Source organism: Balaenoptera acutorostrata, chromosome 15 (assembly GCF_949987535.1).
Source record: "Balaenoptera acutorostrata chromosome 15, mBalAcu1.1, whole genome shotgun sequence".
Lineage (NCBI taxonomy): Eukaryota > Metazoa > Chordata > Mammalia > Artiodactyla > Balaenopteridae > Balaenoptera > Balaenoptera acutorostrata.
In genome coordinates, this window is record NC_080078.1 from 21,297,913 (window position 1) to 21,323,751 (window position 25,839).

Here is a 25,839-nt window from a genome sequence, read left to right on the forward strand (position 1 = left end):
ACAAACTGTCCTTCTTTTGATATTTTTAAAAATATTAAAAAAAAACCCCAAAAACCATCCAACTCACTCTTAGATCACAAGCAAAAATAGGATTTGGTCTGTGTGTGGTTGTTTGCAGGCTCCTATGCCAACCTCTGTGAGTGCTTAGGACGGCAGCCAGAACACTGCTCCTGAGCTGATATTGAGCACCTACTATGCGCTTAACACATGTTAGCTATTATCTCCCTGGAAGGCGTGAGTACGTGGCTGGCTTGTCGGCGAGGCTCAGGCCATTGGTGGGGGTACGGGGTCTGCCCTGGAGGAGGAGTAGCTGAGTCGGGTCATCAAGAGATAATCCATTATGCCTCGGGCTACCACTGGACAGTAGTGTCCAACAGTGTCCTTTACCTGGCCCTTCTCTGCTCGGGGAAAGGGCCCAGAGCACTGGCTTGGCTGCCCAGAATATGTCCCACGCCCCCCCTGGAGTGAGGACCTCCTGTCACACCCCCCAGGCTTCCCTCCAGTACACCGTTCCCCTCTACAGGCTCCAAGCACTCTGGGCCAGCTCCTGCCTGAGGGCACAGAGCAGACCTCGCCCCCACGTCAGTGACCAAGCAGTTTATTCCAGAACCGATCCGGGCCCGGAGCTTCCTCCTTCCTATCTTTGGCACCAGGCAGTGATTGTCAGGCCTCAACACCTAAGGTCACATCCTTGGGTCCCAGCCCAGGCTGCGGGAGTGGCTGAAACCCCCAGCTCGGGGCTTTGGAGGAGTCTTTCTCTCTGAAGATCTGGCGGAGAACTCGGTCAGGCTTCACTCCTGGCCTTTGTCCAGCGGGGCCGCCGCATTTCCTGGGCCCCATCTGTCTCGGTAGCAGATGTCCTAAGGGTTTGGGCTGCAGGAACTATCTCATCCTGGGCGGCTGGGAGCATTGCTGGGTGGGGTCCAACAGTCCCCTGCACGTGCCCAGGCCCCGCCTTGTTCAAAGGAGACCTGTAGTCAATGTCTCTGAAAAGCCCAGAGCGGGTGCAGAGGATCCCCTCCGTGTGCAGGAGACAGGGTCTAAGCTTTCAGACCATGGCTGGCGGTCCTGGCTCGGTCTTTCTTCCCCAGCCTGCCTCAGGACTCAGCTGGCACCTCAGTGTCCGCGAGCTGGCTGGGGAAGTCCCTCTCCAAGCGCAAGGTGTTGTATCTGGGGGGCGGCGTGCCCGGCACCTGGGCTGCTGGGGCTGGAGGCAGGCACAAGGCAGAGGTGAAAGTGGGCAGGTCATCGTCTATATCGAGGCCCAGGTTGTCCCGGCCCTGAGGGCTGGGGGGAGCCTCGGGCCAGGGGGGTGCCTGTCTCCGGGCCCACCACTCCTTGGCTTTGCGCCACTGGTGGCGTGCGACGATGGAGAGAGAGTCGACGAGGAAGACCTCGACGATCTCAATGACGCAGACGACGGAGCAGCTCATCCACAGGCCCAGCTGGCCACCGATGTTGGACAGAAGCATCTCGATCTGCAAGGGAGGCCAAGCCAGACTATCAGGAGGGACCCCCCCGCCAAGCTGGCTTCATGCCAAGACCCCAGTTCCCAAGGGAGTCACTGGCTAGCCCTGGCCCCAAACAGGTTTGGGGGAAAATGGGGACAGCCTTCCTGTCTCCTCTTACTCTGCCTGATCTGAGGCTTGGTTGGCCTCTGGTGGCCCTACGAGCTCAGTCTGGCTCTGCTCCCCAGGGCCAGGCAGATGCGTACACTCGCAGACCCGGGACAGGTCCCAGAAGGAAGCCACTCACGCTGTTGGCAGGGCTCTCCACGATGGATCTCTGGTTCAGGTCTTTGTAGAATATCAAGAGTTTGGCCAAGTCTGTCCTGTAAAGATTCCAATAGGCGGGGCCAGGGTGAGTTGGAGGCCTTTGCACTCTACCAGATGGACAGCCTCTCAGCATGGCTCTCTCTCTCCTGCCCAGTCCCCAGCACGGACCAGGCTCTGAGCTCCACAGGGTCTTAGAACCTGGTGTATGGGTTTCCTTCTGCACCACAGAGCACACCTCTGGCCTGGGGCTGGTTCATTCATTCACTCAAAAACCATTTCCCCACCTGTAGACTAAGTTCCCTCAGCTGCATTCCCACAGCACAATGTTCTTCATTAAACCTTGACATTGTAGTTGTTCGATTGCAGTCTAAAACATGTACGGGAGACAGGCAAGTGGTGTAAATGAGCGAGGCAGGCTGGGTATAAGGTCATAATTATAATAACCATAATAACAGCTAGCATTTACTGACCACTTCCTGTGTTGCCAAGCACTGGAAGAACCTTATGTGTTCCAAGAACCTTATGTGAGTCAACTTATTTAATTCTCACAACAACCCTATGAGGCAGGTATGTTTTAATCATACCCATTTTACAGATATGGCAACTGAGACACAGATCGGATAAGTAACTTGCCCAAGACTACACAGCTCATGATTGGCAGAGCTGGTATTCAAACCTAGAAAGATCTGGCCCAGGGCTGGGCACTGTAGAGACAGTAGTGGCCCAGAGAGATGTGGGTTCACACGGCAATCCCCCCACCCTCTCCCATCTTTGTCTCCATCTGCTGAGGTCCCTGAACTCTGCCCTGGCTGATTTTTGCTAAAGGTCCCTTGGAAGTGAATTTTGATGTGGAAAATTCAAGTGGAATTAGAAGCTGCATGGCTCAAAAGGAGTATTTTTCCAAGTGGGTCAAGATACATCAGGAAGCCATGAAATAAACTTACTGGGTCATGACCAGTACCTTTTACAAAATGAAATAGGAAAGATCAGACTGCATCCACAGAGAGATTCGAAATTTTTATCAACTGATATGGGCACTAATCATTCAGAATTGTGCTGTCACCAATCGGGATGGATGTGAACAGTTGGTTTGGTACCCGAGTGTGCAACATTTGAGAAGCAGCCCGAATGCATTGTACATCATAAGGGAGTACTGTTTCATGACAATTTTATTTCAGTTACGTATTCAATGGGCCACAATGGAAAAAGTATTTTCATACTGTGGGTCATGGTCAAAAAGTTTGAGAGCCCCAGGCCTCGAGCAGGGCCTGGCTCATGATAAGAACTCAGTAAATATTTGTTGCATAAAGATATGAATGAATGAATGAATGCAAAGGAGAGCGTTTGGCACTGAGGAATCAAGTGAGGAGGCTGGGACGGGGGCCGGCAGAAGCAGAGGAAGCAGGGCGGAGGTCAACTTACTTGTTGAGTTTTTTCTTTATTTGGCCTTGGTCCCAAGTGAGAACGGACAGCAACCATTTCTGTGGTGGAGAAAGAAGTGGCCTGGGGATGCCCGGAGGGACCAGAGCCAGCCTCTCTGCCCTCCCCTCTCAGCCCCAGCCCCTGACCCAGGCCTCCCCTGTGGATCACCCCTGAGGCCAGAGGACACAATCAGGACATGAGGTTCCAGGCTGAGGGCGCCAGGGGGAAGAGCGGACAGAGAACTCACCTCGGAAACCTCAGATGGCCACTGCGCCAGACTGGTGGTCAGTGTCCACTCCTTAAAGCTAAGTGGAGAAGGGCATGGAGTGAGGGTGGGTGGCCTGGCCCAGCCCAGCCCTGCTCATCCCACTGCTTTGGGTCCACTCACCTGCAGGCTTCCTTGCACAACGTCTGGCAGCCCAGCTCTTCCCGGACAAAGTCCTGGTGCAGTTCGTAGTAGCAGTACACTGAGGGACAGAGTGCAGGGTGGCATGAGCTTTGGGGTCACAGGAGCCTTCCTAGGGTTTTCCAGTGGTGTCCCCATAGTCTCCTTTTAATGATTTCACCTTCCACTTTCTACAAACACTAGTTCTCTGGAATCAATTTCTGGCTTGTGATTTTGAGAGACAGAATACTGCCACAGCTAAGAACATGAGTTGGGGTCGGGGGCAGGTTAGCAGCCCTTGCTTTGGGTCTAGCTTTGTTGCTCCCTGGCTGTGTGACCTTGGGCAAGTTGCTTAACCTTTCTGAGCCTCAGTTACCTGTTCTGTCAGAGGATACTATCAATAGTTCCTACCTCCTGGAGTTGACAGAGGTGGTCAAGGTTTTAGCACAAGCTGGGGTGTAGCATTTGTTCCTTAATCAGAAAGTAGAATTCAAGCCAGGCTTCACAACAGGAGTGAAACTGGTCGGTGTCTCTCTATCAATATCTCCCTCTGGCCAAAGGCCATAGGGGCAGGGTCCCGGGAGCGCCTTAGCTATTGCCAGGGCTGGGCTGACCCCGCTCCTGGGGTGTGGAAGGCGGGGATGGGTCTCACTCACTCCAGTTGGGGTGCTGCTGGTAGTTGCAGTAGTTGGCTCCCCGAGGTAGAGGCTGGCTGAACTGGGCACACCCACATTTCTCCACCATCTTTGCCTGGAAGCACGAGTGAAGGCAGATCTGAAAGACAAGACCCAGGAATTCCCTTAACCTCCTTGCACGTGGATGCCGGAGACCCCATCCCTACATCCCTCAGTCGGAGAGGGTCAGCTTCCCACAGCCTTGGCAGACAGCATAAATGTACCCCTCATGTCACAGCCGATAGGGCCACAGGGACAAAGCTAGAAAATTTATTGGGAATTTAAACAGACGTGGAGGCCAGGTTGAGCTAAGGTGCGGTGGTCATTTTCCATCATGTAAGTGCTGACCCAGAGATAAGTGGGAAACTTGGAGCAGGTGCTAAGAAACAGAGAGAAATAAACCCAGCCCCCAACTTTCCGATTCTCAGGTCCAAGCCCTCCAGGCTGGATCCCTGGGGATCATAATATCCATGAAGCTTATAGCATAAAAGCTAATGGTGTGGGCTTGGAAGGCAGGCTGCTTGAGTTCAAATACCAGCTGTGCTACCACCCAGCTGTGTGACCTCAGGCAAGTTACTTAATCTCTCTGATGCTTTGGTTTCTTCATTTTTGAAATAAGTATAACAAGACCTACTTCATGAAGTTGTTGTGAGTATGAATTGAAAGATGTAAAGTGTTTGTAAATGGTAGCCTCTCACTAAATATTATCCAGAGTATCTTTCCAACGAGCTGACCCCCCCACCCGTTTTTTTTTTTTTTTTTGGTCTTGAAGTCAGTGTGAATGTGTTTCTATTTCTTACAAGCAGACATTGTCTGACTACTAGTCTCTTTTCACTCAGTGTCTCCACCACCCCTCAGCTCAGCTCTGGTGGAAGCTAGTGGACTCAGTGCACTCAGGGCGCCTGGTCCTTTTGTTCTGCTGGGATGATTCTCATTGGCTCTCTTAGTGTCCTGGTGGGAGGTGAAGGGCAGACTGCCAGAACAGGAAGGAGGCAGTGTAACAGGTGATCTCACTGAAGGGTTGACACAGGTAATACACTAGCGGGTGGTGGAGACCACGGGGAACCAGAGAACATGTCTCGTTTGATAAGGCCACTCCACCCACTGTTTATCCTGTAGGAATACGGGCCCAATGTTGCCAGATCTTGTTTTTCAAGAGAAGCTAGAAATCTGGGTTTCTCCAGATTTCTCAGAAATTTCCTGACTTTTAAACATCATCCAGAAAAACCAGGTGAGCAGGGTGGAAGGGACCTGGGAGCTGCCACTTAGCAGCCCCTGATCCAATCCAAACTCCCCCAGTGACTGCTGAGGAGCACACAACTTGCCCAAAGCCATCAGCGGGTGAAGGGCACCCCTCACCCAGTGCCTCTCCCAGGCTGCTTCCTCCTCCGGTCCCTCACTCGCCAAGACCCATTTAGGAAGTGGATCTCAGCTGTACATTCTGTTCCATGCAAACCTCAATGAATCAATCAAGCTCTGGTTACAGATGGATTGAAGAGGACCAGAACCAGCTGGCATCATTTGCCCTTGAGGTCCTTGGATGAACCCCAGGATTCTAACCTCAGTTCCCAGTCCCAGACACACCCCAGCCTATATATAACTTTGTTTCCTGGGTCCAGGCCACAACCCGGGGCTGGGTGCTCCCTCCAGCCTGTACCTGGAGGGAATACGTAGCATTGTAGATGTTCGTGATCAGCACGTCACTCCAGTCCTCCGTGCACTTGCTGTAGGGTTCACTCAGCTTGAAGGACTCCGTCTGTAATCACAGCAGCACACATTCAGCCCTGACCTCCCCCAGGACCCAGACAAGGGGCATTTCTAGCAGCTTCGAGGAGCTGAGCAGCTACCCAGTCATTCATTTAACAAATATTTATTGAGCACCTACTAGGAGCTTGATGCTATTCTAGGCACTATGGAATCCACAATGATCAAAATAGACAAGTTCCATGCTCTTGTGGAGCTCACATTCTAGTGGGGTAGACAGATGGTCAAAAAGCAAATAAATCATTTTGGATCTTTTTTGATAGTGATCAATGAAACTGGGTAGAGAGACGAGAGGGGTTGGGAGGAGGGGGCAGTCTTCCCAAAAGTGGTTAGGGAAGATGTCTTTGAGAAAAGGACATGTTGGCTCGACATGGAATGGCAACAAAGAGCTGGACTTGCCAAGAAAGGTAGGAAGAGGATTAGGCAGAGGGAGTAGCAAGGCTGGAGGCGGGAGAGGGCCAGGGTGGCCGGAACGTGGTAAAAGGGAGAGCCGTCGCTGGAGATGAGGTCAGAGAGGGATGCCAAGGCCAAATCATGGCGGCCTCCTAAGCTGTGCTGAGAAATTTGGGTTTGGATTTGGTTTTCAGAATGAAGTGAGCCACTGGAGAATCCACGGGGAAGGGCTGGAGGGATTAGAAAGATGAGCAGTGACTTTGCTGCACGGGGTCCTTGTCTCAATGAAGGACTCATTTCCTATCCTCTTGTCTTCTGGTCCCAGAAGTTGACGTGAAAAATGGACTTTCTTAGAGAGGACCAAAGAATACCCAGCAGAGCAGAATGATACCCTGATCAGAGGAGGTAAGAGCAACGTAACTCACTGTTTGAAAGCCTTATTAAATTATGTTTTATTATAGCTTACTACGTTTGGTTCTAGCTTCATATTTGTCACTGCAAAGGAACAATCCAGACAAGCCAATTAAGAAAAAAAAAAAAGGGTAATGTCTCCCAAGGGGGAATAACAACTGAATATATTGTGACCATATCATAGCTAAGATTTGAGGTGTGTATGTGTGTGTGTGTGTGTGTGTGTGTACAAAGAGTTTTGTTTTGTCTTTTATGAAATGGGGAGGGTAAAGGGCAAATGGATGGCAGATTTATGGGAGGGAAGAAAATTCTTTTTCCTTTGAAGAGTGGATGAACAGAGAGAAAGGTGATTGGGTGGGGGGAAGGAATCAAGAAGTTTGGCGCAGGTAGAAACTACAGATATCTCAAGTGGCTATTATCTCTTTCTGTTTGTATTATAATTCATCTGTTGACCCATTAGTCTCCCTCAATTAATTGCAAATTAATTTGCCCTCTGGGGCAAAAGACAGTGCTCATTTTAAAACGTTTAAACAGAAGAAGCAGAGAAGAAAGTAGCCGTCTGGTTTCCTCTCTTCCCCCGGGTACCCACTCCAACAGGTCAGATCTTGATCCTGAGATCCAGACACACATCACACATTCACTTTGCCCTGCAATGTCCTTTTCTCACTAATGATAAAGAGTGAGTGTCTTTCCATGTCAGTACAGAATAAACAGACTTACTTCATTCCTGTAATAGCTGGGTAGCAAACTGATTTAGAGCCTCTAGTGCATGCCAGGGCTGGGCTGGGATCTGGGCACGAAGATGCCAAGCAGTGGCTTCCCTCGAGGGCACCTCCATTCAATGCTACCCTCTAAGCTTCTCCAAGCAGCAGTCTCCCTGATCGGATGTCCCTTGGAGACCCCAGGCCCAGGATGTCCACAGAGCCTAGAGTATCAGCTACGGGCTCTACCTGCCTGTGGGGAGAGTTCAACACCCTGGCATCTAGGGGAGAGGGTTCGTCCACGCAGGTAAGCCCTGTGCAGTTGGCAAAGGTGGCTGAGGCTCTTTCTGCTTTGAGAACCAGCCCATGGACCACTTCCAGAAAACCGATTGTGGGAAGTCATATTGTGATTTTTATGCTTTTTGAGTACTCAATGGCCCTTTACTTTGCAACGATGCTTATCAAACTCAGAGCTCCTGGGTTATTCAGGTTACTTCCTGAAACACCTGGGGCTGGGGCAGATGGGGCAAATGGCCTTTTTAGAGGGGAAGAGAGGTCTTTAGCTTCTCAAAGCTTCAGCTAGATGAACTTGGACAGAGCCCTGGCTTGCTCTCGCTCTCTCTCCCCTGCCGCCTTTCACTCCCCCACTTCACTGTCAGTTTACCAGAAGTGCTGATCTGGACAGGGTGGGGAAACATTTTGGCTTCTGTCCTGACCCCTAGGGACCCCAAAATGAGAATGGGTATATATGTATGTGTGTGTGAGAGTGTGTGCAAGTTTAGACGGATAGATAGATAGATAGATATGTGTGTGGCATGCACAGGTATGTGTAGGTGTGATTAGGCGTCTGCGTGCACATGTGTTGTATGTGGGTGTATGTGGGAACAGGACTCATTTTTATCAAAATGAGGTCCTATCTGCTTCCTTCTGAGAATCCTGGGGGAGGAGAGCAGTTGCACAGAGTCCTTAGCTCCCCTCTTTAAAGGTATGAACTGTGCCAGGGAAAAGCCCAGGTGGCAGCAGGAGGCTCTAGGTGGAATTAGGGTGTTTTAACTCTTTTTTTATTTTGTTCTGTTTTTAAATTGTAGTAAATTATAAAAGTTATTTGTAATGTTATAAAATAATTTATAGATATAAATAATTATAAAAGTTATTTTGACGTTTCTAATCAATGGAGGAAAAAAGAATTATGCAACATATGAAGTTAGGACTACTTGTTAAGAATTTGGAGGAATTCTGCATTTCACATCCTGCAGAAATAAAATTCTAGTGGGTTAAACTATTAAATGAAATAATAAAATAACTGGAAGGAAAATCAGCTCAGTATCTGATCTCAAAGAGGGAAAATCCTCAATAAACATAATGACTAAAGAAGAAAACAAAGATTTTGACTATGTAAACATCTGATGTTTTTGCATGTGAAAAAGCATAATGAAAACTAAAATGAAAGCACACACTGGGAAAGATATTTGCAACACATATGGCAAATAATTAGTACTTTCTATATACTATATGGAAGAGATCAATATCTTACTCAATATCTCACTCAGAAGGGTATCACGAGGACAAGAAAAATCTTCCCTAACCCCTCTTTTTGGTTCAAATATTTTTCCTTCCCTTCACATCTCTTTTCTTAAAAAAGTGTATAGTAATAGCCAATATTTTTGGAGCACCCAATACATGTCAAGCACTGTTTTCAATTTTCACATGAATCGACTCATTGAATTCTCACCAGACTATGCAGTAACATTATTATCATCCCCATTTTACAGATGAGGTAACTGAGACACAGAGATCACACAATCAAAATGCAAAGCTGGGGTTTGGACCCCAGTTGTCTGGCTCCAAAGTCTGAGCCCTTAATCCCTGTTATACATATGCTTGTGAAGAGAAGTGTGTGCATGCTTTAAGATAAAAATGTACAGTGGGAGGATTTCCCTGGTGGCTCACTGGTTAAGAATCTGCCTGCCAATGCAGGGGACACGGGTTCGAGCCCTGGTCCAGGAAGATCCCATGTGCCGCGGAGCAAGTAAGCCCGTGCACCACAACTACTGAGCCTGCACTCTAGAGCCTGCGAGCCACGACTGCTGAGCCCGCGTGCTACAACTACTGAAGCCCGCGCACCTAGAGCCCATGCTCTGCAACAAGAGAAGCCACCGCTATGAGAAGCCCGTGCACCGCAACGAAGAGTAGCCCCCGCTCGCTGCAACTAGAGAAAGCCGCGCGCAGCAACGAAGACCCAACACAGCCAAAAATAAATAAATAAATCTTAAAAAAAAAAATACAGTAAGGTTTGCAATGACAGTGAAGTCTTGCCCCTCTCCGGGGCCTGGCTCCACACTCCCCTGGGTGAATTTGCCCTTGCCCGCTTCCTCATCTCTCATTCGTGATCCAACCCATTGTACTTTGGTTTCTGTTCCACTCCTTCCATTGAAAACTGCTCTGGCAGAGAACCGGTGACCTCTTGGTTGTCCAACCCAACAGCTTTTGCCCTTTACCTCGCTTGACCTCTCAACTGCGTTTGGCACCCTAGCTAATACCTTCCTGGAAACCCTCTTCTTTTCTCTGACACCAACCCTTTCCAGCTTCTGCTGCTACTTTGGTCCCTCTATTTCTCCATTTTCTTTCTGCTCAGCCCTTAAACATTTGCATTCTGTCTCAGGTCTTGGGTGATGGCATTTCTTTCCAAGTCTAGAATTATGCTAGATGTAACCCCACCCTCAACCCTGCCATGGCCCCCGGATTTTTCTCCTGAGCCCCAGGTTCACAGCATCTATTGGCAGGACGTTTTCACCTTGATTTCCCAAAGGCACAACAACTTGGGTATGTCCCAAACTGCAGTGGTCATCTTCTCCCCCAAACCTACCCTTCTTTATTCCCTAATTTAGAACCTGGCACTTCCATCCACCCCACTACCCAAGCCAGAACCTAAATATCAATCTAACTCCCCCTGGCCTTTCCTCAGTGACCTCGGCTGTCAAACTCTGTTGCTTGTAATATCTCTCAAATCCATTCACTTCTGGTCATCCCCACAGCCATTGCCTCAGCTAGGGCCTCATCATTTCTTTCTAGTGTTACTGTAAATATTGCGCTGTCTCCGGTATCTTGATTGCACTTCAGCCAAAGTGGTTTTTCAGAATGACTCACTACATGGCTTCAAATCATTTCTGCGACCCCTTTGTAATTGCTATGTCCTTTGTCTGGACTAGCCTTTCCTGATACTATTTGCCTGACAATTGTCCTTTAAGAATCCATCACCTAGAAAGCCTTCACCAAAAGCTTCTGTCCTGGCCCCCAACCATCCATCCATCTATCCAACAATATTTACTGAGGATCTACTACGTTCTAAGAACTGAGCCTGGGAACAAGATAGAGAAGGTCCCTGTTCCCACAGAGCTTGGACCTGCGTTGCAAAGGTATGTTATCTTCTCTTAAAGGTGAATCTTTGAAGGTAGGTGCTCTGTTGTATCCATCTCTGAATATCCAGTGCTTTGGACACACATGCCTCAGTGAATGAAGGAAGATTAGTTAACCAACTGCCTAACAAACTGAGTCTACCAGTTTAACATGCCGATCGAAAGTAAATAAATAACTAAATAAAAAATAAATAAGAAAGGAAGGAAGTCTAGTTTGTTTGGACTTATGCTAGTGACTTGCTGGTGACCTCTCAGTAATCCCTAGTTTTTTTGTTGTTTTAAATGCTCATAAATCAGAACTAGAGCTTCCTGACCCTGCTCTGTGGCTTTGATTTTGTATATCTCAAATTAAGTGTAGCAGAAAACCGACCCATGTCTTTGTTTACCATCATTGCTAAAGAGAGCATTTGCTTAACAGTGTGATGGATATTTTTCTAAGCTCAGAGAAGAAAACCAGAGGGCAATTCCTTAGTTCTTGTACTTTCCCAAGCTCTAAGTTTGCAGATACTGCGAGAGGCAGAAGGTCAGAATGTGCTGTAAATCCCAGGTGCTTCTTCAAGGTATAAAACTGCCTGAGAAACGTTGGATCAAAATGTTCACTATTCTGATCTGGGAGTTTCGTAATCTGCCAGCGAACAGAGGAATCAGAGACCTGGTTCCTTAAGTAGTAAGCTAAAGGGACTTCCCTGGTGGTCCAGTGGTTGTCTCCGTGCTCCTAATTCAGGGGGCATGGGTTTGATCCCTGTTTGGGGAACTAAGATCCCGCATGCCACACGGTGCGGCCAAAAAAAAGGTAGTAACCTAAAGTCTTTTCAAACCACAGTTTGAGCAGGTTGGGGCTCAAGATTTTTCCTTGGGCAATCAGCATTCACACAGCCCAAGTTGGTACACAACACTTCTCATGTTGGAACAAATTTCCCACGTTGAGCAAAGCCACTAAATGACACGGCTTCACAGATGCGCCAACCTGATGTTCTCTCTTGTCCAGGGTTGCCCTTCGATGGGACATGGTGAGGCACCGAAGCCACAGATGCCAGTTTATCCTCTCTGCTGTCTCAACTTAAATACCACTTCCTCAGGAAAGCACCCCTTGAGCTCCCCTCTTCTCCCTATTAAAAAGCCCTAAATCAGGCATCTCTGTGATATGCTCTCATGCATCCTGTATTTCTCCTTCTCAGCACCTATGATGATTAGAGTTAATCACCTGTGCAATTTTTTGTTTGTTATTGATTCTCTCTGCTAGACCCTAAGTTCTAAAAGGACAGTGACAGTCCTGGGGACACTGATGTAGGCCCAGCATCTAGCACACAGGATGTGCTCAGAAAATGCTTGTTGAATGAATAGATGATGGAGAAATATACAAGCCCCAATGCCCACCATATCACTTTATAACTCACTCTGAAGCCATCATTTATGGCTGTGCTAAAGCTTTGGTGTCATCCTAGCTTGACTTTCTCTTAGGAAGACACACTTTTCTTCTCTCATTCTGAACTACTCAGGTGTCTAAAGCTGAGGTTCCTGAGTTTGTGGCCTCTTGAAATGACCACTGGAGTTTGGTAAAAGTACAGATCCTTGGGCTCATCTCTCAGAGATATTGACTCAGCAGATCTGAATCTACAGATCAACAAGTTTGGAAACGACTGTTCTGGAGGAAAAATTTATGAGGGATGAAGGCTAAGATGTTTAATTTGGGATACTAAGGTTGGATGTAAACAAAGGCATGAACAAAGAGTCCACAAGGAGATTTTTTTCCTCCATAAATAGGTGATAAAATGCCACTAAGAATGACTGTCAAAAATTATAATAGATACCATTTTTTTCTTGACAGATTAGCAAAGATTAAAAATTGGTTAATACCCGTGTGGGTACAACCTTATTGGAGGGCGATTTGGCTAATATGCATACTGACTGATATACTTCTAGGAAGCAATCGATGACACATCACATTGCACCATTGCTTTTAGTTGTACCTGGAAACAATCTCAAGTCTATCAACAGGGAATTGCTTCAATAACTTATCCACACAATGGAATATTATGGGTCTTTAAGAAGAATGAGGCAGAATCTACATGTGTATTCATATGGAACTATTTCCAAGCCATAGTATCAAGTGAAAAATGGGGCAGAACAGTATTTTGTATTTGCATGAAAGGAGAAATGCTTATACCCCCACACACATGCTTGAAGAAGACTATCACATCCCTGGCGAAACACAGAAGCAGCAGCAATAGTCTCTGTGCAGAGGAAGGAGGGAACCAGAGGTCAGGGATAGAAGGGAGATACATCTGCATGGTATGCTCCTTGTATTGTTTGGGTGTTTTACTTTGTGCATATACTCCCTTTAAATAAGTACTTAATCGTTAATTCTATTAGATAGAGCAAGAGACAGAGACAGAGAATGAGAGAGTGAGACAGAGTGAGACAGAGACTGGCATAAAAAGACCCCAGGCCTGCAAACAAGAGACTGTACAAGCGTGGCCAGGGGCGTCTAAGCCCATTCCTCGCCTTGCCCTTCTGCTTCCACTGGGCATGACTGACTCAGGGATTGGAGTCTGCAGCCCAGATGTGCTTTCGTTGACAGGTATGAGTGTTCTCAGCACCTAGTGAGGTCAGAAAATGTCAAAGACTTGAGGGGAGTGGCTCTCGGTAAATGAGGTGAAACTGATGGAAGTAGGATGGTCCAAATAGACCTTTGATGGCCCAATGACTTTCCAATAGCGGTTTACATGCCCCAGTGGCCTCTAGGTGTCCCAGAAAGGTGTTAATCTGCTCTATTTATATCAGTGACAAATACATAGTTAGTGTCTGACCAGCACGGGTTCCATAAATGCTGACATTTGTCTCTGGAACAAGGAAGGTTCCTTCAATTCTTATCCAAAATGGCACCCTGTCCTTGTTCATCCATACAAAAGATACAAAGACAGCCTTTAGTATAACTACTACAATGACCACTGGGGTAACCACTGGAAAATACTAGACCATGCTTCCTTTTGAAACCAACACTCTTTTCCATAAGCTGCACCTCACTGGTTATCCTTCAACAAAATCTGTCCTCCTCACCAAGCCGACGGGAATCAGAATATTCTCTTACCAGGTGCATCCCTATGGAGGTGGCCATGGCCGTCTCAATCTCTGTTCCCACATCCTCGATGAAGGGGTACTCATCCTGCCGATGGACAATCACCTTAGCTCCAGTGGAGGACACCAGGAAGGGGTTGTACTCCTCTTCGTTTATGTACAAGATGACCTGCAGCCCTGGGAGGATAAGGCAGCCTGCTGTGGTCAAAAGCCAGGAGAACATTCCCTGGTGGTAGCCTACCCCTCCCACTGCTCTGGGAGTCTCAAAACCAAGACCCAGGCATTTCCCACAAGTGAAAGGTAGACAAGGGTGAGACTGGAAACTCCAGCCTGACTTGTTCACTGCTCTGTCTCCAGGGCTTAGCACAAAATAGGGCTCAGAAACAGTGTCACTACTGCAGGTTTGCTAAGCATAAGGAAAACTACTACCCTGCCCAAGACATGAATCTCCATGTGGTCCTTTGAGATGGGGAGTTCTGCTGGGCACCCAAAGGGACACACAGAGCTGTCGCTGCCTAAACCCTCAGGGAGAGACACCAGTGGTGAATCCTAACTCCTCTCCCTGCTCCCACTTTTTTGTTTTTCTTGCGCCTGCAGTCTAATCTGAGCCCAGCAGCCAGAGGGACCTTTTAAAATCAGGAATCAGATCAGGTCACTCCCTTGCCTGAAACTCTTTAGTGGCATCTCATTGCATACATGGGGATGCCGCCGTAGAATAAAGTCCAGAAACCTGACTGTGGCTCTCAGGGAGATGATGATGTCTCCCTCTTCATTCCACTCTCCCCTTCCGTCACGAAGCTCCAAGCACGCTGGTCTTCTTTCTGTTTCTAGAGCACACCGAATCCATTTCCTTCTTGGGGTCCTTGGACTTGCTAGTGCCCAAAATGCTCTTCTATGGACCTTAATGCGTATTTTCCATCTTTAAATAACCCTCCTCCCAGAGGCTTTTCTGGACCTCCTTATTTGAAATAAACCCCCCATCTCAGCCCCAGCCACTCTCTCTACCCTGGTGCTGCTTTGTTTTCCTCATAGTGCTCGCTAGGATTGATAACCAGGTAATATCTATGTGCTTGTTCACTCATTTATCTGTCTCTCTGCAACAAAATGCAAGCTCCCTGAAAGCAGAGATGGCATCTGTCTTATTCACCACTGTGTCCCGAAGACTTGGAAGAGGGCCTGGCATACAGAAGACACTCAATAAACATTTGGTAAACAAATGAGAGCAGGGCCTATATGAATTGAAAGAAGAGAACTTTGAGAGTTATTCTGACTTCTTCTATTTGTAAGTAAAGGAAACAAAGCCCAGAGTGGTGAAGTGATTTGCTCAAGGTCACACAGCCCACATGCAGCAGAGCCAGGATTGTGCAACAGTTCCCAGACTACTTCTTCCCACTGACGTGAGTGCCCTGAATTATGGTTTCTTGCAGATTTGGTAAGAACACAGAGAATACAGTAACAAAGATGAGGAATCCAAGTGGGTTTTCCTCCATGACAAGACCTTGCCTTTCCTTGTAGGAGCATATCTATATATCAAATCATGTTCAATTTGTTTAGGACCTTTCAAGAATTCCTTTTGTGGGTAAACCAGTCCAGTCTGTTGAGTTCCTGCCTTCTCTACAAAAGTCACAGTAGTAGAGTAGTAGTAATACTAATACTGGAGGTAGTAATTATTGGTGGTGATAGTAGTAGCAGCAGCAATGGTAGTAATGGTAGTAATAGTAGTAATGACAACCACATCTAGCATTTATTGTGTGCTTAGTGTGTGTTATGGACTGAATTTTGTATCTCTCCGAAGGTTGCCCCCTCCACCCTATTCGTATGTTGAAGTCTTAATCCCCAATGTGATTGTATTTGGAGATACAGACTTTAGGCAGGTAATTAAGGTTAAATGAGGTCATAAGGGTGGGCCCTGATCCCATAGGATTAGTGTTCTCATAAGAAGAGGAAGAGACAATAAAGCTCTCTCTCTCCACAGAAGACAGGCCATGTGTGGACACAGAGAGAAGGTGGCCAACTGCAAGCCAGCAAGAGAGTCCTCACCAGAAACTGAATTTGCCAGCAACTTGACCATGGATTTCCAATCTCCAGAACTCTGAGAAAATAAATGTCTGTTGTTTAAGTCACCCATCTGTAATATTTTGCTATGGCAGCCCAACCAAACTAATACAGTGTGTATCAGGTCTTATTCTAAGTGCTTTTTATATTTTGTCTTCTCAATTACCTCGTATCATTGATACTGTTATTATTCCCTCATTATAGATGAAGGGGTGTAACTTGCACTGGGTCACACAGTGAGCGGCAGAGCTGGGTTTTGGCTCCAGAATCTGTCATCTTAACCAAGATAAAGGTGTGTTTGCTTCCCTAATCTCCTGTTCAGCACGTCTAGATTTAAGCCCATCTGGAAGCTGCCTGCCCAACATTACTCACTCCAGTTACAAGCTTAAACCCAAGTGGTTTCCCTGGGAGAAGAAACCCCAGGGTTGTCCCTGTTGCTCTCTCAAAAGCAAAGAGGAGATGTCAAAAAGGAAAACAGACTCTGATAAAGAAGGAAAGAACCGATATGGATGTTGATGGAAACACTGCAAGAAGAAAAGTTGTGCCCCAAGTTTCTGGCCGGTGGGGAAAGCCTGCATCTCTGGAAGGCCTAAAGCATCCCCAATTGTCCTGCTGCCAGCATGCTTGCCATTAGAGCACCCCAGGATCTCCTTGGTGCAGATTTCCTTACCATATTCACTGCCTCCCATGGAGGTGCTGAGGATAGTCTCATTTTGTCCATTGTTGAACGTGTAGCAATTCCCATACATTGGATGGTGGAAACGTGTGAAGTTCCTATGGGGGGGGGGGGAGAATACAGGTCAGAAAAGGGCCGTGCCGGGAACTCCCTCATGCACCTGAGCTGAAGTCCAAATGGGCAGTGCTAATGGGCCAGCTCTCCTTTGTGGACAATGGATGATAGACATGACTTACTTCCCCCATCTTTCCTCTGATAGATGACAAACAAGGCCCCTCGTCCAATTGACACATGTTGATGTAGAACCGCTCTCTGCTTTCTGTTCACCCTCTTAATCTTCTCACCGCCATCTCCATCCTGACTTGGCATTCTTTGTGCCAATATATCTGCCCCCCATTTCCTCTACTCTTGAATTTCTCAGCCAACACTTGACTTTTTCCCATTCCAATTCCTAGCAAATGATCCCCAGAAAAGGAATCACATCATATGTGTCCTTATACTGACTTTAGAACCCAACCTTCAGGGAGACACGATTCCAATCACTCAGTTTTTGCAAGGGTCAGTATATCAACTAACATATAGAAAGGCTTAGTATTTCAAAAGAATGAAGAAAGCCCTTCAGATAAGCAGGAACACTTTAGAATGTCCCATGACTGCCCAGTCTCTACCAGGAATCTGAGTGTTATCTTAAAGGTGGAAAGTTCTGAAAGTTCACACATCTGTACATAGACCTTTCTTCCCTCCCTCTTCTTTCCCTCCCTCCTTCCTCCCTTTCTTCTTTCCTTCCTGTACTAGATCAGTGGTTCTCACTGGTATGTGTGATGGTAATATACAAGATTATATGTCCACCATCAACTACTCTGTTTCTATGAGTAATTTAATGAATTTAAGGATATTTTGACTCTATACCATCTCCACCTTCCTCACTGACTCTAGAGATGAGCTCCTGTATAAGTCATTTTCCAAAAGTCAGGGTCAGTGAGAAGAGCACCTGTCGCTCCCAAGACCTCTAGTTGAGCTTCGGGTGCATGCAAGGAGCCCAGCACTCAGAGCCGCTGGTCCTTGGAGCTGAGAGAGCAGCCTTCCCCTACTGACCTGGCATCACATGACTCCCCATCAAAGAAGCAGGTGACCAGCAGCTCCTCAGCAGAGTAGCTCATGTTGATTTTCTTCTCCGGAGACACCTGTGCCATGATGTTCATGTAGTGCAGCTTGTACCACTCCCGGATGGCATTAACCCCCGAGCTGAAGGTGTAGACTGCACAGCTGGATGTGTCATTTGAACACTGTGAATAGGAGGAGACACCAAGATGAAGCTATCAGCCCTACCAGTGGCCTTCAGAAGGACTGTAAGGAACTGAAACTCTAGATCAAACACTCAGGGGAACAGGAGGGATATGTGGGGCAAGGATGGGCTTCTTCTCACTTCTGGGGCTTGGGACACATCATCCTCAAGCCTCAAGGACTAAGAAGGGGCTGGGTAAGGAAGGACACAGAGCCTCACTCTCATGACTCCTTACCAAGCGAGAAGCAAAACCAGCTTCTTCAGGGTCCCCAGACATCCAGGCTTCGACTGATTATGGCTACTGAGTTCCCACCCAACCCTCACCATTTCTTATTGGGTCAACAGTCTAGAAATCGAGATTCTAGCCCAGACTCTGCCATGACCTCTCTGCAGAATCTTGGGCAAGGCATTACCTATCCATTATTTCACCTACAAAATGTTGACCAAAATACCATCCTTCCCCACCTCACAAGGTAGTTGGGAGGACCAGCATTTAAAATACATAATAATGAGGGGCTTCCCTGGTGGCGCAGTGGTTGAGAATCTGCCTGCCAATGCAGGGGACACGGGTTCGAGCCCTGGTCTGGGAAGATCCCACATGCTGCGGAGCAACTCGGCCCGTGAGCCACAATTACTGAGCCTGCGCGTCTGGAGCCTGTGCTCCGCAACAAGAGAGGCCACAATAGTGAGAGGCCTGCGCACCGCGATGAAGAGTGGCCCCCGCTTGCCACAAGCAGAGAAAGCCCTCGCACAGAAACGAAGACCCAACACAGCCAAAAAATAAATAAATACATAAATAAAATACATAATAATGAGAGTGTTATAGGGAAATTGTGGTATATTCCAGATGTTCTCATCACACAGGGCTTGAAAACTCTCCTAAAAGATGAACACCAAAGGATGGATTTTGGTATCAAGGAGAACTTTATCTTATATAAGGACCCAGGAAGACTTCAAAAAGGCTCAATGATTTAGAGAAAGGGCCATTTTCCCCCAGGATTTGCAACTAGAGCCATGAGGTCTCACAATCAGCAACCAAGACTATAAAGTGGAGGTAGTTCTCATCTTGCAGAGGTGGCTGGGACACAGAGAGGAGGGTGATGGTTGAGTTTGGCCAGGAAGGCAATGGAATTCATTTTTGGTGAATGGCTGCTTCTTCAGAGTCCCTCAAATGGGACCAAGAAGGAGAGATGAGAAGTCAGGCTTTAGCACCTCGTGAAGGCAAGTACTGCTGGGAACGCTGTGTTTCTCCTGCTCATTATCTATTTTCTTCCTTCTGGTATCTGCACCCCAATTTTGTTTTGGTAGAATTTCCTTCCACCCTTTGGATACAGTCAGCTGAGACTGTCCATCAAGATGTCCTACCCTATGTGAGCCATCAGGTGACCCAAACTTGGCCAATCAGATAGTCCCCAAATGGGATCTGAATCCATTTTTATGGTTGGATTAACAAAAAGACTGAAAACAGTTGAAGCTTATTTAATCCAGTAGCAGTATCTGAAACGACTTTTCATCATTTCTCGCCACTGGGATCCCTGGATCTTCCCTAATTTCTGTCCTTCAGGAGGCCTCCATGAGCTACTGGTTACCTTCTAAGACATTTTTATCTTAAGATTGCCTGGATCAGTTTCAGTTGCCTACAGCCGATTCACCCTAACTGAGTGTGTTTCTTCCTGTGGGATTATAGGGCTAATGGCAAAGGAGAAACCTCCCTGGACCCACTATCCCATCCCATTCCCCGAAACCGTGAGGATGTGCATCTTACCAGCTGGAATCCCACCACCTCCTTGGACTCATGGACATGCATGACGTCTGATGCCTTGTGAATGATTCTGCCACTGACTTTCCGCTTCCGTCCTGTGCGGAAGTCCCTTGCCTTGCTTGTCTCACCCTTATCGAAAGCCAGCAGCGGGATCAGGTTGAGGAATTTCGACCCTGTGCCCTCCCTGGCCGAACTCCAGGACTCTGCCTCTCGGCGTTTCCGAGATGTAATCTCTGAAAAGCCATACAGGGTCTTCAAGGTCCCTCTGGTCTCCTTTTCCAAATCGGCTAGAAGGTCCCGCACGGCACTGTACCTGTCAAGGTGGGAAGGAGGAGTCAGGGATGGGAAACCCCTCTGGCAGAAAGCTGGCACTTCCCCATGCTGCTTTCCATCGATGTGCGTCAGCCTGTGCCCATCACCCCAGAGCCCTTGGCCAAGCAAACCAGGCCTTTTATAATTTGTCCCCTCCAATGTGACCACTGGCTCAAGTAAATGGGGCAGGCTCCCATATGACCCTTGTGTGACTTCCTGTGGTTTCACCTTTGCCACCACTGTCTGCTTGCTCTCAGGGTGTGTTGATGAGTTTGCCCCAACCAGCATTTCTGGAGTGGTGACTGTCAGGTGCCTCCCATAAACCAGCCACAGTGAAGACAAGTAAATAACTGCTAACCAGGAGTCTTCCCAGGGGGCAGGCTCTGTCTCTACCCAGCATACTTGCCCCTGCCCATGGGTTCTCCTCGAATCAATGCTGGGAGGGAAGAGGTATAACTGTTACCTTGACAGCCCCCAAGAACACAGAAGCATGATCTGGGAGTTGACTACATGAAGCATAACAACACCATCTTTTAATTTTTACAATACCAAATGGTCCTGGCCTCCCTCTTAACTCTCCCCACTCTCTCTCTCCCTTGCTAGGGGCACAGGCCACACAGCATAGTGACTGAGCGTATAAACTCCAGAGCCAAACTACCTGGGTTCCAGTTCCCATTCTGGTTCTGGATGTGTGACCCTGGACGAGCCATTTAGCCTTTCTGTGCCTCAGTTTCCCCACCTGTAAAATGGGGTTATTGGCAAGAGTCAATGAGTTTATTCTTTCTTTCTATCTATCTATCTATCTATCTATCTATCTATCTATCTATCTATCCATCCATCCATGTATCTCTGTGAATATGTATGTATGTATGTATATATATATATATATGTATATACACACACACATCACATATATGCTGTTAAATGATCACTGTTATTAATTTTATTAGTGTAATTATATTTGTTAATATTTCAATCCTCTACTACAACATCAGCTGCACTAGGACAAAGACTGTGTTTGGGTCATTCACTTCCATGCCCCTGAATCTAGCACAGTGAATGACAATTTGTAGATGCTGAGTAAAAGATTATGGAACAATGGATGAAAGGAAGAAAGGAGGGGGGGTGGGAAGGAGGGAGGGTGAGGTAAAGGGAGGAAAGGAGGGAGGGAGGGATGGAGGAAAGAAGGAAGGAAGAAAGAAAGAAAGACAGACTTGGAGGTGGAGGATGAGTTTAGACCTGATGTTGAGTTTGAGCTTTGCCATCAACTCATTGATGACTCTGGACGAGTTAGTTCCCTTTGAAGGTCTTCCTCCCCTGCTCTTCCCTTCTCCCCACCCTCACACCTGCTCTGACAAATTCTGCCAGATTCTGATCTGCCTCACAGATCAGTTTTCAATAATCCTGAGAAGGATTCCAATGACCCATTTAGAACAGGTCCTGCAGCAGACAATTGGGCAGTACCAAGGGCTGATCCTGCCCAGAGCCCAGTGATCTCAATTAGTGGGGCTGGGTTCACTCAGATGAGCTGAGATGCTTCTGGAAGTCACCTAGGTGTCATGTCTGAGTCAGCCTCCAGCTCATATTCAGGGGAGAGTGAGGGTGTGAGCTTGGAGAGCTCAGGGGAAATGGCTAAGCTGGGCTGTGTGTGTGTGTGTGTGTGTGTGTGTGTGTGTGTGTGTGTGTCTCCAGGGTAGGAGGAATGCTAGTTCATTCCAGGCCCAACCACCAAGCAAAAGTGATCCTTGCAGCCTCCCTCTCTTGCCTTCCTTGAGCTAGCCCATCCTCAGAAGTAGCTGATGGGACTGAAACCTTGGTACAGATCTAAAACCTGGGAGAGGGCAGTTTACCAACACTGGCAATGAATTCAAATTTCTAAAAAGCATGATTGCAGGCTGGAGCGTGTCACCTTTGGGAGGGGCACTGGCACCTGGAGGGGGCCTGACCCCTCCTCCCTGTCCCTGCTCCTGCCTCTTACCTGTAAGGATTGATGTTGCAGATGGTGACAGCAGGAAAATCCAGCTTCTGGAAGTGGACTTTGATGGAGACAGAGACGGTGTAGAAGGATGAGATGAGGAGGGCACACTGCCAGAAAATGAGGGCCACGGCTGTGAGCGTGAACAGAATCCAGAGCAGGCGCCGGAGGCGGCCACGGGACACCACGATGCGGCGGCAGCCGTGGGTGTTGGTGTTCAGACAGTACCACTGCATCAGCTCTTTGATGGTAGGTGCCTGAGGTCCCCTGACGGGCAGATTCTTCTTGATTTTGGCTTTGATCTTCTCTCCAGCAGCCATGGTGAAGATGGGACTTGGCGGGGCAGGCAAGCTGGAGGGGCAGAGAAAAAAAAGTAGGTGAGTGGGCACAGCCCGGAGGCTGGGCGCTGGGAAGCACCAGCCCTCATGTCCTCAGAGGCTGCCTTCCTCTTTCCCTCTGGCCTGGACAGTCTGCTTTGAGGCCTTGGCCCTTGCTCCAGGATATTTGCTTTTGGGCCACCACAGCTGCCAAAGAGCTGCCTCCTTCTCTTGTGGCCCCCAGGCCAAGCTGTGTGGAGGCTGGGTGGGGTGTGACCTGTGAAATCACTGCACGGTTTGCAGGACCTTCCCCTGGGTGCTTGGAGCAGGAGCCCCCTGGGCGACCCCATCCCAATCAGCCTCCACACCCCTCTTATCAAGCTCCATCGTGATTACAGCATCCAGGGGTCTTATCTTAGTGTCTCCATTAGCTTGCCTTCCTTAGGGCATCGTTCCTGCCTCGCCCCGCCCTCTGGTGCCCAGCTCAGCGTCTGGCACAGAGCAAGCACCTTGCAAATCGATTCTAACAGATAAAATCTGCCAAGACAATTTACGGGCAGCCACCCTAGACCATGTCCAGTCCCTTCCAGCCCAGCCGTATCTTCCCAGCCTTTTCTCAGCTGATTTACTGCAAGTGGAGGGTTTCTGTTTCATTTCTGTCTCACTTCTCTTTACAGTCAAGCCCTTAGTGTTTCTAGAGCACTTGATATAATAATAGCCTACAAATATTGACCACTTAATATTTGCCAGGCACCATGCCATATTTCCTTGATTCTAAGAGAATTTGGAGAATACACTTTGATGTAATAACAGCTTTGTCTGGGGAAGAGTGTTGGACAGCAAATGACCGCGTTCATCAATACACATGCTGCACCTGAATTACAGAAACTTTACAATGTGAAATAATAATCTTTTAAAAAATGAACTAAAATAATATATAGTCTCATTAGCCTCACAAATGCATACAGTCTCTCTCTCCATATATCATATATATAATCAATCTCTCTCCAAATATATATAATCTCTCTATATATTTCAGTTCATGTTTCAACAATGCCATAAGGTAGGCATATTATTATTACTTCCAGATTACAGAGGAGGAAAATGAGCTCAGAGAGGAGGAGTAACTTGTGCAAAATTACACAGCTAGTAAGTGGAGGCGCTGGATTGGAATCTTGCAGCCTTTATCACCATGGTATATGCTTTGAGGGGCCTGGTATTGTGCTGGGTGCTGCCCCCTCCCCAAGACAGTTAATTAACAGTCCTTTGGATTAAAGTGGGGGGTGGAAAGAGATGGAATCCTGAGCTATTTAATTTCCAAACTCTGGGTAGGTAGTGTGGCCACTTCCTAACACTAGTATTGGTGAGCACTGGTACTGGGGAGTGGGTATATGGAAACTCTGTGACAGAGGCAAATTAGGATATACTCGAATTAGTAGGATAGGATATACAGGGTAGTCCCCATGCCCCCCAGAAGGCCTGGGTCTGGGACAAAGACCATAGTTTGCCCCATCACATTCTTCAGGCAGGATTCTGGCATTGAGGAAATAATTTTTCTCCACCATGAACCCATGGGGTATTATCCAAAATCAGGAGCTGGGGCAAAGGTGGGAAGCTTTCAAGTTAATGATGTTAGTGGGTTTCAGGTTTCTGATGGCAAGGATGTAGAGTGCTGTGGGAGGAAGGTGAGACATCCAAAGGCAGGCAGACCACTCTAACCCTCCACAGACGTATATGATCTTGCTGTGATCTCTGACCCTCAAAATTATGCAAGAAGCCTCTTGGCAAGAGGAATGTGATTTACTGTGTTTTATCATTTAAAATATTGCCCATCCTCATCTCCTCTCTCACTACAATCCAAAAGCCAAAATTAGCAAGAGTTTGTTTTAAGAAACCTAGATCCAGGTACAAATTTCCTGTTAAATAAAACTGCAACCCAGGGAAGATTTTCTCCTCTGTGAATGCTCAACAGAAACTGTGATTCTGGAAGCTTCTGTCAACACACCCTCCATTTTCTCACTGAAGATAACTCCTGGGGTCCCTCTGCCCCATCAGCCCCTTCCCCAGGACTACCTTGACCCCGGTGGATCAGCCACCAGCGTTAGTGAAACCACAGGTGAAAGAAGGGAACCCATCTTGCACAGCATAAAACATATACATGTTCACACAAATAGCATTGCAACTTATAAACAAAGCAAGGTTGTAGCTACCTTTAGGTTATACTGCTTGATTAAACATGATGCCCTTGTGGAAGAATTAGTAGCTGACACCCAAGCACTCACTCTTCTAAGCACTTGCCAGGTATTAACTCAATTAATTTCCACAAATATCTTCTGAGATAGGCACCATAATTTTCCCCACTATACACATGAAATTGAGACACTGCGAGGTTAAGTAGCTTGCCCAAGGTCACCCTAGAAAGTGGCTGAGTTGGGATTTAAAACCATGCCTTTAACTACAAACTGCTCCTCAAATAATAATAATAATAACAGTAACAACAACAGCAACAGCACGAACAACAGAAATAACAGCAGCTATCATTTATTGACCCCTTACTCTACTCCCAGACTTCCTCCTCCTACTCTTTTCACACATTACCTTATTTAATCCCCATTATTATTATATGAGGCACAGAGAAGACTGAGGTGCAGAGTTTAGGCAACTTGTCCAATGCCACACCGGGAGGAAGGATTAAAAGAATTCTCTGGAGTTCCGGGGTCCCTCATGATTCTCTGCTGCACCCCTCTCGCCCATTCCCGACCTCAACTATCCCCTAGACCTCAGGGATGGAACCCAAGCCTTGGGCTCTGGGTGCCAGACCCGCGCTCCTCCCGAGGGGCGACTCTGCAGCCCCTGCCCTCCCCGCGCCGAGAGACCGGCTGCTGTGGCCGAAGCCACGTCTGCCCCAGGGCAGCCCGCGCTGAGGCCGCCGGAGAGAACCCAACCAACCCGCTTCAAGTGTTTGCTACATTCTGCAACCCCAGTCACCACAGAGAAAACATTCCAGAGGGGAAAAGGAACGATCGCGGTCAGGTCCACGCGTCTACACCAAGGCCAGGAAGGGAATGAGCGGGTGCTGGGTGGAGAGACGAGGCGGGGCGCGGCCCCGGACACCCCAGACCCGGTTTCTGAGTAATTCAGAAACGTCTCCCGCCCCAACTCTGCGTCCCGGGCCACGGCGAGGGCAGACAGCAGAAAGCTGGATCGAATGGGCTTGGGCAGGTGTCCCAGCATCCCAGGTACCGGGAGGCAGCCCCGGGCTGATGCCCGCTCCGCCGCCGACCGGGAGGACAGTGTCCGGGAAGCCCAGGGACCCCGAGGCCACTCCGGTGCCTGAAACCCCCGAGCTGGTGCGACCCGACCCGGCTGGGCTCACCTTACTCAGTTCCGAAGGGTCCGCGGCTAGCGTGTGCGCGATCCGGGTACGCTCTGTTCTGC

The 25,839-nt window shown here is 48.0% G+C and overlaps 1 protein-coding gene across 1 annotated transcript; it reads right to left on the reverse strand.

The window, feature by feature from the left end:
• On the reverse strand, positions 1-25,839 carry SCNN1G (sodium channel epithelial 1 subunit gamma). The gene is made up of 13 exons (XM_057529366.1): positions 25,778-25,839; positions 22,088-22,435; positions 19,801-20,110; positions 17,846-18,036; positions 16,745-16,848; positions 14,033-14,196; positions 5,914-6,012; positions 4,239-4,356; positions 3,586-3,664; positions 3,445-3,502; positions 3,198-3,256; positions 1,756-1,831; positions 1-1,478 (listed from the first exon to the last, which is right to left on the reverse strand). Exons 2-13 carry the CDS (start codon positions 22,402-22,404, stop codon positions 1,098-1,100), a joined length of 1,956 nt encoding a protein of 651 aa, XP_057385349.1. The 5' UTR covers positions 22,405-22,435; positions 25,778-25,839; the 3' UTR covers positions 1-1,097.